At 35.8% G+C, this 16,047-nt stretch overlaps 1 protein-coding gene across 6 annotated transcripts; it reads right to left on the reverse strand.

The window, feature by feature from the left end:
* Nucleotides 1-7,024: 7,024 nt before the first annotated feature.
* On the reverse strand, nucleotides 7,025-15,588 carry LOC142609321 (transmembrane and coiled-coil domain-containing protein STS1-like). 6 transcript variants are annotated; one of them, XM_075780894.1, is made up of 17 exons: nucleotides 15,349-15,588; nucleotides 14,979-15,256; nucleotides 14,046-14,130; nucleotides 12,769-13,263; nucleotides 12,370-12,538; nucleotides 12,111-12,263; nucleotides 10,942-11,039; nucleotides 10,679-10,770; nucleotides 10,208-10,278; nucleotides 9,985-10,120; nucleotides 9,259-9,318; nucleotides 9,092-9,177; nucleotides 8,905-8,981; nucleotides 8,715-8,785; nucleotides 7,647-7,707; nucleotides 7,404-7,549; nucleotides 7,025-7,296 (listed from the first exon to the last, which is right to left on the reverse strand). In XM_075780894.1, exons 2-16 carry the CDS (start codon nucleotides 15,215-15,217, stop codon nucleotides 7,409-7,411), a joined length of 2,034 nt encoding a protein of 677 aa, XP_075637009.1. In that variant the 5' UTR covers nucleotides 15,218-15,256; nucleotides 15,349-15,588; the 3' UTR covers nucleotides 7,025-7,296; nucleotides 7,404-7,408. The 6 variants fall into 6 exon arrangements, with proteins under 6 accessions (XP_075637009.1, XP_075637022.1, XP_075637015.1 ...); XM_075780907.1 differs by having other exon boundaries at nucleotides 7,025-7,215; nucleotides 14,979-15,588; XM_075780900.1 differs by having other exon boundaries at nucleotides 7,025-7,222; nucleotides 14,979-15,588.
* Nucleotides 15,589-16,047: the final 459 nt, after the last annotated feature.

Raw genomic sequence — 16,047 nt, forward strand, 5'->3', positions numbered from 1 at the left:
TTTCCCCAGAGTACAAAAATTGCCCACACAATTTATACATAAAAGCAATATGAGACAAAGGTCAAGTGTTATATTCAAAACCTAGGTTTTTTACACGGAAACCACATGGGTTTTCTAAACCTTCCCAAAAAAAGAGAAAAAAAAAATTAAGTAGAGTGAATAATAGTCTTTGGTGAACTTTTTAATTTATTTTCCATTTATTACCCTATCTTCAATTAAAAAATAAAGACACATTTAACAACAGGGGTTCTCTTAATGTGACATTGATTACAAATCTATGTCTATATAATAATATCTAAAAGTTAAAGCATAGAATTTATTATTACTACACTCTTGTTGAGCCACATTAGCAAAACATTTCAGTCCATTCAGTCTACTTTAGTGCATTTCATTTGTAAAATCTATTAGTAAATAATTAAATGAGTTAATTAAATTATTTTGTCCAAATCTATTAGTACATGAAGTTACTTAAGTTTTTTAAAAAATTAATATTAATCAAACAATAAGATCTTTTAAATAATACATCTTATAAATTGTGGGGTACAAAAATTAAAAAAAAGGTAATTGCGCCACGTGTCATATTCGTGGCCGAGGGGGCCATTATTGTGCCAAGGAGGTCAAGCCCTCGGGCAGTAAGGCCACATCAGTGGCACATTACTAGAGGAGGTCATGCTTTGGAGAACGAGCTTCGTGGAAGGGGTTAGCCCTGACATGATTGAAGGGATGGTGGTTGCCATCACATTTAATGCATCCCACCTAACCTCCTGACTGCATTTATATGGAGAAGACCCCTGAATAGTGCTGTCTTGGTTGCCGCAACTCACAAGGGGTTTAGGAAGGTGTCTGATGGGATAGGCACTTAAGCAGTAGCCTAGACGATCAACAAATAGAGGGCCAAGATTATCTAAAGGGAGTTATATAATGTAAGAGACCCTTTAGGGAGAAAAGGGGAAAAATCTGTAGAGAAAACACTGTAGTAATAAGAACTGAAATTGTATCCCAGTTTAAAAGGAATATAGATAAGGACCACTCTCCTCAGATTTTCCCGAGGAAGGTTTTCTTTGCGCAAAGCTTGTTTTTCTTTACTTTTTCACTATTTTTGATTCACTATACGTGTTGTGTGATCCATTGAAGCCTAGCTTTTAAGCCCAATCTTTACAAATTAATTGTATTGGGCTCTTTGGGTCTTAATCCATTCATCTTTTGGGCTTAGGAACAAAACTTGCCCCCACATAAATGTTTGGGTTTAAATTTTTAATAGTAAAAAGAACAATTAAACGATAATGTTTACTAACTAAAAAATTTACAAACTGACATGATTAATTAGTTTCACATCAACAATATCATAAACAAATTCCTAATTATTTATTGTTACTACTCTTTTTGAGCCATGTCAATGTAGTATTTCAGTCCATTAAATATAATTCGATTCAATCTGGTCCATTTGGTCCACTTCTGTCCAATTTGGCCTATTCAATCCATACGGTCCACTTAGGTTCATTTAGTCCAGTTCAGTCTATTAGGTCCAATGCATCCCAATTCGGTCTACTTCTGTCCAATTCGGTCCGTTCAGCCCATACGGTCCACTTACGCTCATTTGGTCTAGTTCGGTCTTTTTGGTTCAATGCATCCCAATTTGGTCCGTTTAGTCCATTTCAGTCGATTTAGTCCATTCAATACAATTTGGTCCATTTGACCTATTTCGGACTAATTGGACCTTAAATTTATTCTTTTTGTAGTTTTTCTTTTCAATTTTGAGTTCAAAATTTTATTTTTTTGAACTCAAGTTTTTTGGTTGAAAATTATAAAATTGTATTCTATTTGAGCCAAAATCATTAGTTTTAGGCTTAAATATACAAACAAAATAGGCATTATAAATTAGAGATATGAGCCTTAAAAAGCAATAAAAATGATAAATATTCAAAAGATTACTTTTAGACATTATACTTTTATTTGGAAAGGAAAAAATATATTACAATTATAAATTTAATGTAACATGTTACATGTGTTCTATGGGATGAAAGAGTACATTTAAAAAAAATATTCTTAAATATGTTCAAATTAGTAAACCGATTATGGTATATTTAAAAAAAAAGTTTTTTAATAACATCTTATCCATTTATATAAAACAATCATATTTAAAAGTGTGCATGGATAAAGTTGAATTAGAGTTGAGGTAATTCCAAACTAACAAGATCTTTGTGAGGAGAAATCTTCAAACCAACTCAACTTAGCTTGTAGGGGTATTGGGTTTGGTTGGGTAGCCAAGTTGTGCTTATTTAGGGTTTGTTTAGATACCGTTTATTGCTAAAAACTAAAAACACTGTAGCAAAATAATTTTTAAATGTGTGAATAGTACCATGAGATCCAGTTTTAATGAAAATTTTATTGAAAAAAGAGGTTTGTAGGTCCTGTAAACAGTGCACGGGACCCACTAAAAAACGTTACCACTGAGAAACGCGCAAAACTCACTTCCCAAACGCACACTTAACCAATCCTAGTTAAAAAAAAATTTTAATTAACTTTTCATTTAACCATTTAAAGTCATTATTCAATATAAATTGTCATTATTTACACAATTGCATGGTTTTTAAAAACCAGTACAGTTAAAGAACCCGAAAAAAACATTCGATTGCCAATTTTTACTGATTCTTGATTGGTTTTATCTTTTAAATATTTAATAGCGTGGTTGGGTTACTTGGTTGAAAATTTTGCCAACCCAACCCAAGCTTCAAAAAATTACTTAGAACTCAACCCATGATCACATTCCAAACCAACCCGAGACGTTAAGTCAAGTTGGGTTAATCGTTTTCAAAAAAATTGGGTTAATCTGCGTGGGTTCATCGTATTGGTAGATTGAAGAATGCATGCCTTTAAATTCCTAATCTAGTTCTCATCTTCCAACATAATCAAAATTTTCTTAGAAATACAATCATTCGCCACACTGACTAAAAAGAATATATATAAAGTTGGAACGGACCAAGCACGACTTCGTAGACATAAAATATAACTAAGCCTAGAGTCTCCACATGACATGCATGAACAATATGCACGTTTTTTCCCATCGAGAAAATCCATGGAGACAAAAAATAAAAATATAAAATCAAGCATACAAACAAATCCTTTTTCTTTTTTTTTTTAAAGCCGCTGGTATCTGAAATCCAAATCATCCCCAAGGATCCCAACCCAAGATTCTTGGAATGGAAAGAAAAACAATACTCGTCATAGTATTCTTCTGTAATATTTGAAGAACTCAACTACGAGAAATAGTTCAGAAATGGAGAGGTAGCAAGCAAATCAGGACCGTCGACAGTGAGCCTTGCACATATGTTGGCAATCATAAAAGCAAGGTCCACCACAGTGAAGTGGGCAATCCAATCTCATGCCTCTACACCTTCCTCTACCCATGCATTGGGCAAACTCTCCTAGCTTATATTCTTCCTTCTTGTTCATGCCTCTCACACCTCCTCCTCCTCCTCCTCTTCCCTTTCTTTCACCATGTTTTGGTTGTCCTCCACAACCCCATTTATACCAACCACCCCCTCCACCCCCCCATCCCCATCCCCATCCACCACCACCACCTCCACCTCCACCTCCTCCCCCTCCACCTCCTCCACCACCACCACCCCATCCCCATCCATAACTACCACCGCCGCGGCTACCTCCTCCACCCCCACCCCCACCCCCACCCCCACCCCCACCACCACCTCCGCCTCCACCCCCACCACCACCTCCACCCCCACCTCCACCTCCACCTCCACCTCCACCTCTTCTATAATATGCACCATTATATCTATTCTTCTTGTTGATTTCAACTTCGTTGTAGGTTTTGTTCCTTCCTCCTGTATCTTCATTTCCTTGAAGAGCTAAAGAAGTAGTGTTGCTTTGATAATTGGCCGTGCCATTTCCTATCTCATCACCTTTCATCCCAACAATACCAATGGCAATAAACAAGACAACCCATGTAATCCTTATTGTATGATTTGTCTCCATACTTTTGGACGTCCAAATATGCAACTATGAAGTAACAGCCTTCGCCATATATTGCTTATATATGTGTTTAGTGTAGTGGCATTGCCAGCTAGACATTTAGCCCACTTAATCCAGAGATCACAAATATAATATAAAACAAAGAGATGCCTTAGGTCTCACTTTGTCCCCACTTGCGCAATTGCATTGATTAACTCAAGTTGCAACCAGCAAGAAGCCTCAAAAAAATTGCTCATTCTAAACTACTTGGGAGCACCGATCCTTGCCCACTAGCATGCGCACACACCCTTTTCTCTTTGTCTCAGCTACTCTTACAAGTTTTCTTTGTCTCCAAGGGACCACCTAATTCGTCTTAAGTTTGGCTTAGAAAATTTATTTGAGTAAACAATATGGTGAATCACATTGTTTTTATCAAAAAGTTATATAATGGAAAAGTAGCATAAGTCGAATTGTTAAAGACTTGAGACCTCTCTCTCATGTGAAACCCATTCTGTGGTAATGACCTAAATTTTAAAAGCATCATGTGCCTATAATGATAAAGATTTATTACAAAAGTCCTCCCATCTCGCAAAGAACTGACAGTTTATCATTAATGATTCAATAGGCAATAGAATAATGTTGCAAATAACATGGCAACAATTAACCCTGACCCTTTAAGAAGTCCCATAGTCTGTTAACTCTAATCCCATTTCATTTGTCATACACATACCATGTGTGACGGGCTTGAAAATTGCACATAAACTGGCTGATCATCCATAATGTCGTCATTTTTATCCAAAAACAAAAATGTACTAAATCATTCCCGTATCAATTTAGAAAGTAAACAAACTAGGCAACTACGTATAATGATGTAGGTCAGCCAATAATGATATCAGCATCACTAAAACTGGATGTCTTTTGCTTGGCCTTGAAGTCTGGATATCAATTGAGGAAGCTACGTTACAGCAAGCAAGCAGTGCTTAAAGATGGTGGGGGCAGTGTGGTGAAAGTAATAATGCATTTCATTCCAATTTTCCAAATAGGTAACTGATCAGTAAGGCTGGGACCAACGTAACACAACCATTTTCACAACTTTAATTGTCAACTTGTCTATATGCAACTTGTGAGTGGTGAAATTATGAACCTTTATAGACCTACCATTTTTTTTTCTACCACATTACAACTCGCTACATAGGCAAATTGTGGCCAAACTTGTGAAAATTATTATGGTAGTAGACATACTCTTTGCAAATGGCACAAGAATTGGTTGCAAGACATGGTCAGGCCTGGTCATCATTCATGTTCCCAACTACTCCATGTCGATTGTATAATCGAAGATTTATACATACGGAGATTATTTTACAAGCAATATTTTTAAAATCGGTGCTTTCACCTGTACCTGTATATATGTAGGATTAGTTAATGACTGCTAGACTGTATTTGTTGGTGTGATTGAATATTCAAGAAAAGGTAGTTGAGGTATTGTTAGAGCTCTAAAAAAAAATTAAAAAACACTAAACAGAAATGAAAGAACGAATTAGAGTTTAGAACATGGTTATGGAGGAACCATTTCAAATAGCCATAAAGGTGCCTTTTGCCTTGGAGACGAGCCTGAACAGACAAATTACATAAATTAAGGGTTCAAAAGGCTTCATCAACAAAAAATCTAAAAAAAAAAGAAAAATCTCCACAGCTTCTTTCATTCTCATTGACATGACCTATTGTGAGTGCTTTATATTATCGGTCCCATTACACTGAAAGAAAAACATGACCAACATGCACAAAGATCATGTACTCTCCCTTCCCAACATGCTTTTTCTCGTACTTAATACTTAGCAGTAACTCACTGATCATGCCCTTTTCAAGCCTTGAGTCCATGTGCTGTTAGTTCAATTCTAACTTCTTATAAGGGCTTTGACTTGCTCGAAGCCTATGCTGATTCAATTTTTAGATTTTTGATGGCTAGCTCAACCCCTATGCTGATTCAGTTTTTCAAACTTTGATGACTATTTTCATTGCTCCATCGTTTTACTTTTCAGGCCTTGGATGACTTGTTTTACTGATTTGCTGATTCGGTTTTCGAGGCTTTTATAAATTGCCCAAAAATACTGATTCAATTTTTTTCACCAAGAGCCTTTTTACTCAAGGGGCCCAGGGCATGGTGAGTAAAGTGAGGCAAGGCATTTTTGTCATCCCTACACATAGTAGGTGAGACTTGGGAGGAATCCACCCTCACATTGTTACCTCTTCAGGCATGGGAAAATAACCTACGTAGGACAGAGCATTTTTGTCATCTCTACACCAATAGCAATTGAGAGGAAGCCCTTTTAGCAATGAGTTTAGACTCTTCTTTTTGATAATCTAATAGTTATAACAGTGGGAAAAGGGGGATTCGAACCTTTTTCTCCTCAAAAAGGGGAACAGGAAGGAAATTTATAAGGCTTTCAGCCACTCCCAAACAAGAACTTGGGTCTAAAAGCCTTCCAATCCCAGTTTGACACGTAACAAAGTAAAGGAAAACAAATCCACAAGTGTGTTAACAAGCATAGTATATTAGTATGTATGGGCGGCCAAAACAAATACGAATTACATTTTAAGCCTCAATGTTTGTGGGTGGCTTCAGAATTCACACATTTAAAAATTTTAGATTAAAACCTATATACTTCAAAAAAAAAAATTAATACATACATTTATGGTACCTAGTTAAGGAAAAGTTTTGATGAGAAGTAAAAAGTTTTGAACCCAAGATATCATGGATCTTGTGAGGCTTTGGTAACCACTAAACCAACCTCTTGGGATTTAGCATTTGTGTGTCTACATATTAACAATGTAGCAACAAAATCATATAAATAACAAAAGTTAGAAAAAAGTGGATTCGTGCAATCTTACCATTTTCTTTAGTTTAGGTAGTGCAATCTTACCATTTTCTTTAGTTTAGGAAGTTAATTTTCTAAACTAAAACCAAAAGCGGTCACTTTGCAAGCAACCCAAAGTTGGAGCATCTCATCTCATTTTTCCCAAGATAATTCAAACTGGCCATAGGGAGAAGAAAAGGATCAGGAATGGAGATATTAAAACTTGAGCAAGTTTTGACTCTTTGGCCAAAAGCATACACTAGCAGGAGCATTATGGAGTGAGGATTATAAAGGTTCTTAGTCTTTACTCATGCTTTTAATCACCTTTTTGTGTTGCACCATGTCATGCTTGATGCTTCACCAATATTTGCCCTACTACTGCACTTCTCTTCTGCAGCCTCAAATAAGCGCAAATTACCCCATCAATTAATATACCTGAGATAATTGGCCTAGATACCTTTGAAGCTAATTACTGAAAAAGAAGACGGATTACATATAAAAAGGAAAGAAAAGAAAGAAAGGTTTATTAATAAATAATAACCAAAAAAAAGAAGAAGAGGAAAAGCAGTAAAGTGAGACCTAAATTAGAGAGCTTTTTCTTCCTGGGGTTTGGAAAATGTGCTTCTAAAGTAGGGGTAGTAATAATCTAGTTCAAGGTGCTCTAGGATGTGTTTTGTGGCCCAGAGATAAGAAGAGTGGCCTTCTATGATTTCTGTTACATCAACCTGCAAAACCAATGGAAGAATCATCAGTATTGAATAAAGCAAAATATGAGCATGAATAACAATACTCAATGAGAAAGATAGGAAACAAAGTACATACATTCTCAATCCCAGGTACATCAACAACAGGTTGAATACCAGCTAATCCTTGAGAAAGTAAACTGTACATGTAAAACCTCTTAGTTCTATATAAGTATTGAATTCAAAGATAGTGCTAATTAAAAGAGGTAGAGGAGGCAAATAGCAGTGCATCAGATGCAGTGACTCAGGGTATCACATAACTTGAAGATAATAATAATACGTCACCATTATAAATGGTGGGAGTTCCTTGTCTAACAATAAACCATAGGGTTTGAGAAATTCCGAGCAGATATATATTAATTATGTTAGCAATCTATTTCATATAATTAAGATTCAAGTACACTTTTGGGCCCTTAAAGTTTGGGGTTATTTTCATTTTAGCCCTTACGTTCCAAAATTTTCATTTTAACCCTTCATGTTTGATTCCGTTTTCATATTGGCCTACCATCCAATTCCGTTGGTAATCTAAACGTTAAGTACCAAATAAATGGTGTCCATTAAGCCACGTCACCCCATATATTGTCAAGTATCACCAAATTACTAACGGAAATAAATAATATGGCCAACATGATAACAAAATCAAACATTAATGGGCCAAAATGAAAATTTTGAAATGTAAAGAGCCAAAATGAAAACAACCCTAGAATTTTAAGAGCCAAAAGTGAACTTTTGTCTATAATTAACTAATCAGCTCGCAAGCAGTAATAACTAAGTGAGGCATAGTTCATAATTTTATTGTAAAAACAATGGGCAGTATTTGAGATATCAAGGAACAAGGAAAATTTCTAGACAAGGGCCAAGTCCAATCCTACTTGGTGTGCAAGGAAAAAAATCCCAGTCCAATCTTACTTGGTGTGCAAGCAAAGAAATCCTAATTCTACTTGTATTGCAAGTCTTTTAACTCTAATTAGTCTAGACCAATAATCTAAACCACATTTATTATCTTATTTCTATTTTCACAAGCAATATATAAGCATCTGAAACAAGCACAATATTTTCTTCTCATGTTTGCTGATAATGTAAGAGCTACTGAAATATCCTCCTTCACAAAACAATATCCAAATTTACATGTGAATGACCTATATACCTTGCACGGAAAATAATGCCAAGTGTCCAATCAGTTGTGGAATAAGCATTCACAAATCTGCCAGCAACCATCTGCAAACCACTACCAAGCTCTAGTACAACAGACCACTACCAACCTCTTGAAAAAAAACAGCAGTATAGAAAAGCTTGTACAATGAACCAAACAAGAAACCACAAATGCAGCCAACTACCTTTCTAGCCTCCTCCCAATTTTCATCTTTAATTGAAACTGGTGCTCCAAGAAGAACAACCCGTTCTACAAGTCCAGCTACAAAAATATAACAACAAAGAACTTCACTCAAATAACAATCCCATCTATCAACAAATATGGAACAGCAATCCCATCTATCAACAAACATGAAGCAGAGTGAACATTACCGTTATCTCCTTCTGCATCAGCCAAACAATGGAGACATTTAAAAATTACTCGCGCCCCCAGTGAGAAACCTATGAGTGTTACAGGCCTGGACCATGCATGGAGAAGCAAGGGATGATACCAACAATCTCACAAATATAATTTTTAAATTAACATGAAATTTTCCTACCTGTTTCCTTGCAATCCCTTCAACAACACTTCAGCAAGCAACTTCCCAGCTTTATCTGACCTAACCAAATGGAAAGGAGAGGCTAGAATTAAATTGAGAGGGAAACCGGGATTCTCAGTAACCACTCATGCTCAATACTAATATTTCAAATTTGTGTTCCTGATTGTGAGAATGCTAAAATTTAAGAGACTGATTCAATGCACGCATGCAAAGACCATGAACAATGTTGCCGGATTTGAGGACTAACTAAAAAAACAACTGCCGTATAATGTGCACTTCTCTAATAGCAAGTATGTCTAGTTTTTCCAGAATTACCAGGAGCATTTTGCAACTTCTGGATGACCCTGTTCACTGGATTGGGATGTCATGTGTAACGAATTTCATCCAATTATATCCACCAAACCCCCCCCCCCCCCAAAAAAAAAAAATACTACTTGATGAAAAATTCATGTACAGTCCAGAGAATCATGGTACATTGGGAAAATCGTCCCTTCTTGGAAGAAACATGTATTCCAAATTCAATATTTTTGGCCAAGCAAACCAGTGTATCAGTGAGATTCCTATGCTGTGCACTTAAATGAAGGTCACCACTCAACACACTGCTGCCTGTGTGTATAATATGCATATATTGAAACTCAAGACTACTTTCCTATATCTTCCATATCGATAAATAGGTCTTCCCTTGGCCAAAAATAAAAACAAAAAACAAAACAAAAGATAACTAACCTGTCCACAGCAATTGCCCATTTGCTGTCTATAAGATCAGATGCTGTGATTAATGTAGCTGGCAAAGCCAATGCCGCCACAAGTGTGCTTAGTACGGTCATCATGGCACCTTGTTTCATTAACTGCAATGCAACTCCTGCAAAAGGAGAAAATGTTGTCAGTCATTAAAATGCAACCTATAGACAGTCATCAGTAGTGAGAGTTATAAGGTTCAGGAAAATACTTGAAGTAAGCCAATCCCGAATTGCAGTGCTCAATGCAATCAAATTCTTAGATTCCCACCAGAGAGCATACCTATATATTGCAAACCTTTAATATGAATTACTAAGTAGAAAGACATGAGGATCTGATTTCTAGGCAATGGAAGCCTCTAGTGGAAAAACCACTTGTGAAGAACCAAAAGATCTTTTAAAAGTTAGATTAAGACTAAATTGATGATGCATCATATGAAACCATATAAAATCAATTGATCGTAAGTGACAAATCCTTGGTCATGAAACCAGGGGATATAAAATGGAAAGATCAGAGATTTGACAGAAACCAAAGGTAAGAGACCAAGAAAATGAGGGGTGGGGGGGGGGTGCAAATTCATATGAAACTGCCAGCCTACATCAAATTCTGGAAATAAAAATTTCCAACCTTAGTAAAGAATTCAGGTTCTATTTTCCAGATAATGTGATAATGTGTTTCATACCTCTCCAAGTTATCATAATGACCCTCCCAAGGTCTTATAAAATCTTCTTCCTCAATAACTAGTCCTGAAATCAAAATTCCAACTGCTAGTCGCTGGGGGAAAAAAAGTTTTGTTAATAATGGTGAGCAGTGAGCATAGACAACATTCAATACTCGAAAAAGTATTGGCAGTATCATCATTCCAATAAGGGACCTGCTTGAAATAGGCTTAAAACACCCTCCCCCTAGGGAAAAAAATACAGATAAAATGATAAAGGGACTCACGCCTTGGTTATGATTTCCTCCAACTACTTTGAACTCAAATTCTTCAATGCATCCAATTCTTCTAGCCATTTTAGTCCCTGAAAGGCCAGCTCCAGCGGCTGTGATGCAAAAAGTATGAGTGGCTTTATCCTTGTACACTGTTTTTTCTCTTTCAATTTTAAGATATAGAAGCAATGCTTGAGAATGTTCCTAAACTTGCTTTTCAGAAGTCGTAACACATTATACTCCAGACAAAGCACTGGTTTAAGTTGTATAATCTTTTGAAGTCTCTGTCCTTAACTAACATAGTGCATAGATTGGTTTCGTATAGGGTTATGATTCTGCAAGATTGTATGCAAACTTCACAACATCAAGATTAAGTCATTGCATAGATTACCACAATTAAAAATATCAAGGCCCAAAATTGATTACGACTTAAATCTAGGTTCATTATATCTAATTCTAATTTGAGTGCAAGAAAAGTAAGCATAGTCTTACTTGGCGTACAAGCAAAGTAATCCTAATTCTATTTGTATTTCAAGCATTGTCAGTCTCTAGGAAGTCTACTATAAATACCCATCAGTGAGCTTTTTGCTGTTGGCCTATAAGGCCAAACCATGTTGATTTCATACATTCTCTCTCTTTCTCTTTCTACTATCTCTTTCTTCTTTATTTTCTTATTTATATTTTCCCACACTTTATCATGGTGTCAAAATTAGGTCTTGCATTTTTTATGGTATTAATTTAAAGTTATGTTTTATCTTTTCTAACAACCACTATTACCGTGTAAATTGGTTTTGTTTAGGACTGGGACCCTTTCCAGGCTGTTTGCAAACATCACAGAATCAAACTAAGTCCTCTCTCTCTCTCTCATACACACATACATTCAGTGGCAAATTTTCTGTAAACTGACAGTCTTAAAAAACATGAAAAGCTAGATTGGGCACTTTGTAATTTTCTTACTTCATATTTTGGATCAGTTACAACAGCAGTTAAAACATTATGCAAAGAAACAAATGAAGATGGCATCCTATATAAGATTGTTATTAAATTTCTGATCACAACACATTTTCCGTTTAAATGGAAAAGCCAAAAGCCAAAACTATCTTAAAAAGAAATGTGTTTCCTCTTATCCTTTAGCACTTCATAGTTAATCACAAATTTTAGAAAGGACATTCCATTTTACATACCTCCAAATGATGCAGCAACAGCAGCAGAACCAGCTACAGATCCTGTGGCACTTGCTGCAGCTGCAAATCCACTAGCTCCAATCGCAGGGACAACACTGCCCAATGTAGGAGCCAGAGCACCCAAACCCTGCGCAACAGCTGGGGCAGCTAGGCCTGTGATAAAATAAAATAATGTCAATGATAAATAACAATTGCTCATATTAGCATAAAATTGTTGAAGAAAAGATATCCATTCTAGTAAAACCAACAGTTCCCATACCACCAGTGATGGCCATCAAGGTTCCTCCAGTCAAAGCAGCTGCACCAATGATACTTCCCTGCTTCCATGTATTCCAAGAGCTATCTGGGGTTTCTGATTTTTTTTCCTCTGCTCCTTCATCTTTCTCAGAAGCCATTAGAGAGGAAGCCACTATTATCTCCATGGCTTCCTGTTAAAGACCAAAGTTTTCATAAATGGCACATTGAAAAACTTCTGAATTTGAATGACTAATATTGTAAGTCAGCTCATAAATAATCCAGAATGTTATTAATGCAAACATGCACACACATTCCTGTTTGAAGTATAAGAGGCTAGTTTGTCATGAAAGAGCAGAAACTACCTAGAAGTTTAACCAATTAAAGGGAGGTTACAGTAAATAAATAGTTCAAGTAGACTAACCATTTTTATCCATTTGACACCAAGCCATGTTGCCAGCAACCTTAAAGCCACACGATGCCGAGCATCATAGCCCTTTCCTAATTGAGAACATCTCTTGTCATCTTCAGTATTCTTTGCAACACAAGCTGAAAGTAGCATGTAAAGAACTGTCACTTTCCTCTGATAGCTGATCAGTGTTCCCTCTTCCACAGGTTTCTCACAAGTTTCACCTATAGATTCATTAGAAGCTTTTTCTCCAGAAGAAGTCTGGGACCTTGTCTTCTGTGTGTTTTCATAAGGCTCTCCAGCCACATCAGAGATTGATTCTGTCTCAGAACTAGAATATTTCTCACGGCATTTGATTTCATATTCATGACTCCCATTGTTTTCCTCATAGGAAGGAGGAAGGCTCTCCATACTAAGCACCATAGCATCAACAGCTTTTGTCAAAGCTAGTTCCTTGTCAGATTTTTCTGAAGAAGGTCCATCACTTCCTTCTGAGAGTAACGTCAAGAACTGAAATAGAATGAATGTCGTATTCAACAAAAATGAGATAGAGTAAAGGGTCAAGCCAAAAACATGATGAAAATAAAATAAATTTGAAAAAAGATTTATTTGTAGGTCAATAAGACATGATTTTATTTTCTAGAGGAGCAATGAAGTATACCAAGCCACTGGTTTGCTCTCTGCTAATTGTAAATTGAACAAGCAACCAAGAAAGAACTCATAATCCACAATGAATCAAAGTGTCATGAAGTTTCTGGTGACATACTTCTTTAATTCTCAAATCAATGGAAAACCATCAAATCAAGCACAATTCTAATTGACATAAATGGTACTCAACTCCAATTTGTCTTTGTTTGCTAGGACACCTCTTTGACATAATAAAAAATTCAAATAAACGCTCATTATACTGTAATCAGGAACCATAATATTAACAGCAATAAAAGAAAGTTGAACTAAGGATAAGCACATATCCACATTGCAGAACAAGTGCTAGGATGTAAATGCTTCAGTGAAGAACATAAGCTCCTCAAGATTTATGAGCAAGCATGATAGAGAATACCACACACACACACACACACTATTATTGGAAACCAATCCACTTTAATACCAATTATCATTAATCAACAGAATTGAAGTAGCCAGCATTCAAAGAGCCATTACTCTTATAACAAGTCAAGCATTCATTGCCTTAGAAGAAATAAAAACCTACTTTTCTTCCTTTTTTATGTTAATATTTTATTTTAGTCAAAAAAATTTCTTTAATTCTTAAATAGTTCACAGAAAAGACATACCGCTCCAACGTGATGCCGGACTTGTGAAGAAGTTCCTGCAGTTTCCTTTAATCCTTGCCAGGATTGGTCATCCACTTCAAGAAACCTGTCCATATTCATACAAAAATTCCCAACTATCCTTAGAATTACAAACTCCTAAGAATTTAAAATATATGTATATAATTGAATACATACATACATACATATACATACATACATAAATATACATATATATATTGTCTTGGTGTATGCTTTTTGCAAATGATATAGTTTCAATGGATGAAAGTTGAAACTAGAAGTAGAGTTAATGCCAAGTTAGAAATTTGATGAGACACTCTAGAATCTAAAGGCTTTCAATTAAGTAGGGCTAATAGAGTACATGGAATGTAAGTTTAGTACAAGTAGAAACAGAAACAAAGGAGCAGTTAGACTTGATGGTCAAAAGACACTAAAGAGCAACAACTTTCGATATCTTGGATTAATAATTCATAAAGATGGAGAGATTGAAGGGGATATGAATCATAGGATATGATTAGGGTAGATGAAGCGGAGAAGCGAATCAAGAGTATTGTTCAATCATAGAATACCTATTAAAGCTTTGTTTTTGTTGTGTATATCACAGTATCTTATTGAACTAACAATCTTTAAAACTAATTAAATGATTAAATTTATCATTTCATGTCGACTTGAGCTTTTGGGACACAAATTTTCCGTAGTATTAGAGTAGAAGATCCTGATCTTAAACTTGTCTACACTCTACCTCCCAGTTTTTTAAATCTCACATATTAACAATTTTATTCCCAAAAATAACAAAATTCCACACCTCGGCTTCAATTGTTAATTAATTCTCTCCATTTATTTTCCCGAAAACAGGTCTTTTTAAAATAAAAAATTAAAATTAAAAAGCAAAATGCATAGATATATAGTAAAAGAAAGCAACAACAAAAAGAGTACCTGAAAACAGGCCAAAGCAAGCCAGATTTCTCGTGGACCCAAAGATGAGGATCTTCGGAAACCGACGCGTTTTTTCCATCGCTTACAGTTACACCTTCATCAATCGGCTCCTCATCCAGAGTGACCAAACTATTGAGAGGCTGAGTTTGGTGGAGCTGAGACTGGTGAATTGCAAGTGCAAACAGAGCTGCCGCAGCGTATCGCTGTGAAGGCGTCAATACCGAAATCTCCATTTCCATGACTCTTCAGTAATGTGGAAACCCTAATCAACCATTAATCTGTTTTGGTTTGAACTTCGGAGTTAGAATGTGAATATCACAGTATTTGATAGTGAAAATGGGAAGCAAGTGACTGGTTCAAATATATGTACTTAACCGAACCGCCTTTTACTATTTCAAAATCGCATTCGCACCAACTTCGCCGAATTAGTGAATTATGAAATTGGAACGGCTATTTATGCGTGCGCACGCGGGAGCTTTGGCACGTGACATCACGTGATGTAACTTCCCATGCGGAAAACGAATATCTTCCGAACACCTGGAGTCGGTGTATCCTCCAATTTTGCACTACACACCTTCCATAAACTTCAAAATTTTCACCAAGAGAGGCTTGGGTCCGAAGCCCAAGCTAGGGGATTGCAACCAGAAACAAAAGGGTTTGGTTTAATTCTAGTAATTTTTAACTGGGTTTTTTTTTTTTTAAATGCACAATAGCAACGGGGAATAGGATTTAATCCCACCTTTGATTTACTTTGATTTAATTAGTGAGTGAGGTGGCTAATTTTTATTAAAACAAAAAGAAATTTTCAATTAAAAAAAGTATTGAAAATAAGTTAAACCCAAAATGAAAAAAGCTATAAATATTATATACGATTTACTTTTTGTTTTACACTATTCCCTTTTGCTGTAATCTATTTACTCTTCATAGATGATGGACAGGTGTAATAACTTTAGGGATCTTGCCCCCTTTGTAATTACTTCATTAGTTTATCTTCCGTCTATATATAAGAGTCTTCACTCCCATTATAATGTATTGAGGAAATTAGAGAGATACTGAGGATAAAAGAGAG

Source organism: Castanea sativa, chromosome 1 (assembly GCF_040712315.1).
Source record: "Castanea sativa cultivar Marrone di Chiusa Pesio chromosome 1, ASM4071231v1".
Taxonomy (NCBI): domain Eukaryota; kingdom Viridiplantae; phylum Streptophyta; class Magnoliopsida; order Fagales; family Fagaceae; genus Castanea; species Castanea sativa.

What these genes read in the sequence shown, in the direction of transcription:
- LOC142609321 (XM_075780894.1), bottom strand. Translation starts at nt 15,217, where the DNA reads ATGGAAATGGAGATTTCGGTATTGACGCCTTCACAGCGATACGCTGCG. An exon ending in CATTATGATAACTTGGAGAG is followed by an intron (nt 10,279 to 10,678) that starts GTATGAAACACA and finishes TGCAATATATAG; the next exon opens with GTATGCTCTCTGGTGGGAAT. An exon ending in TCGGGATTGGCTTACTTCAA is followed by an intron (nt 10,121 to 10,207) that starts GTATTTTCCTGA and finishes CTCCTTTTGCAG; the next exon opens with GAGTTGCATTGCAGTTAATG.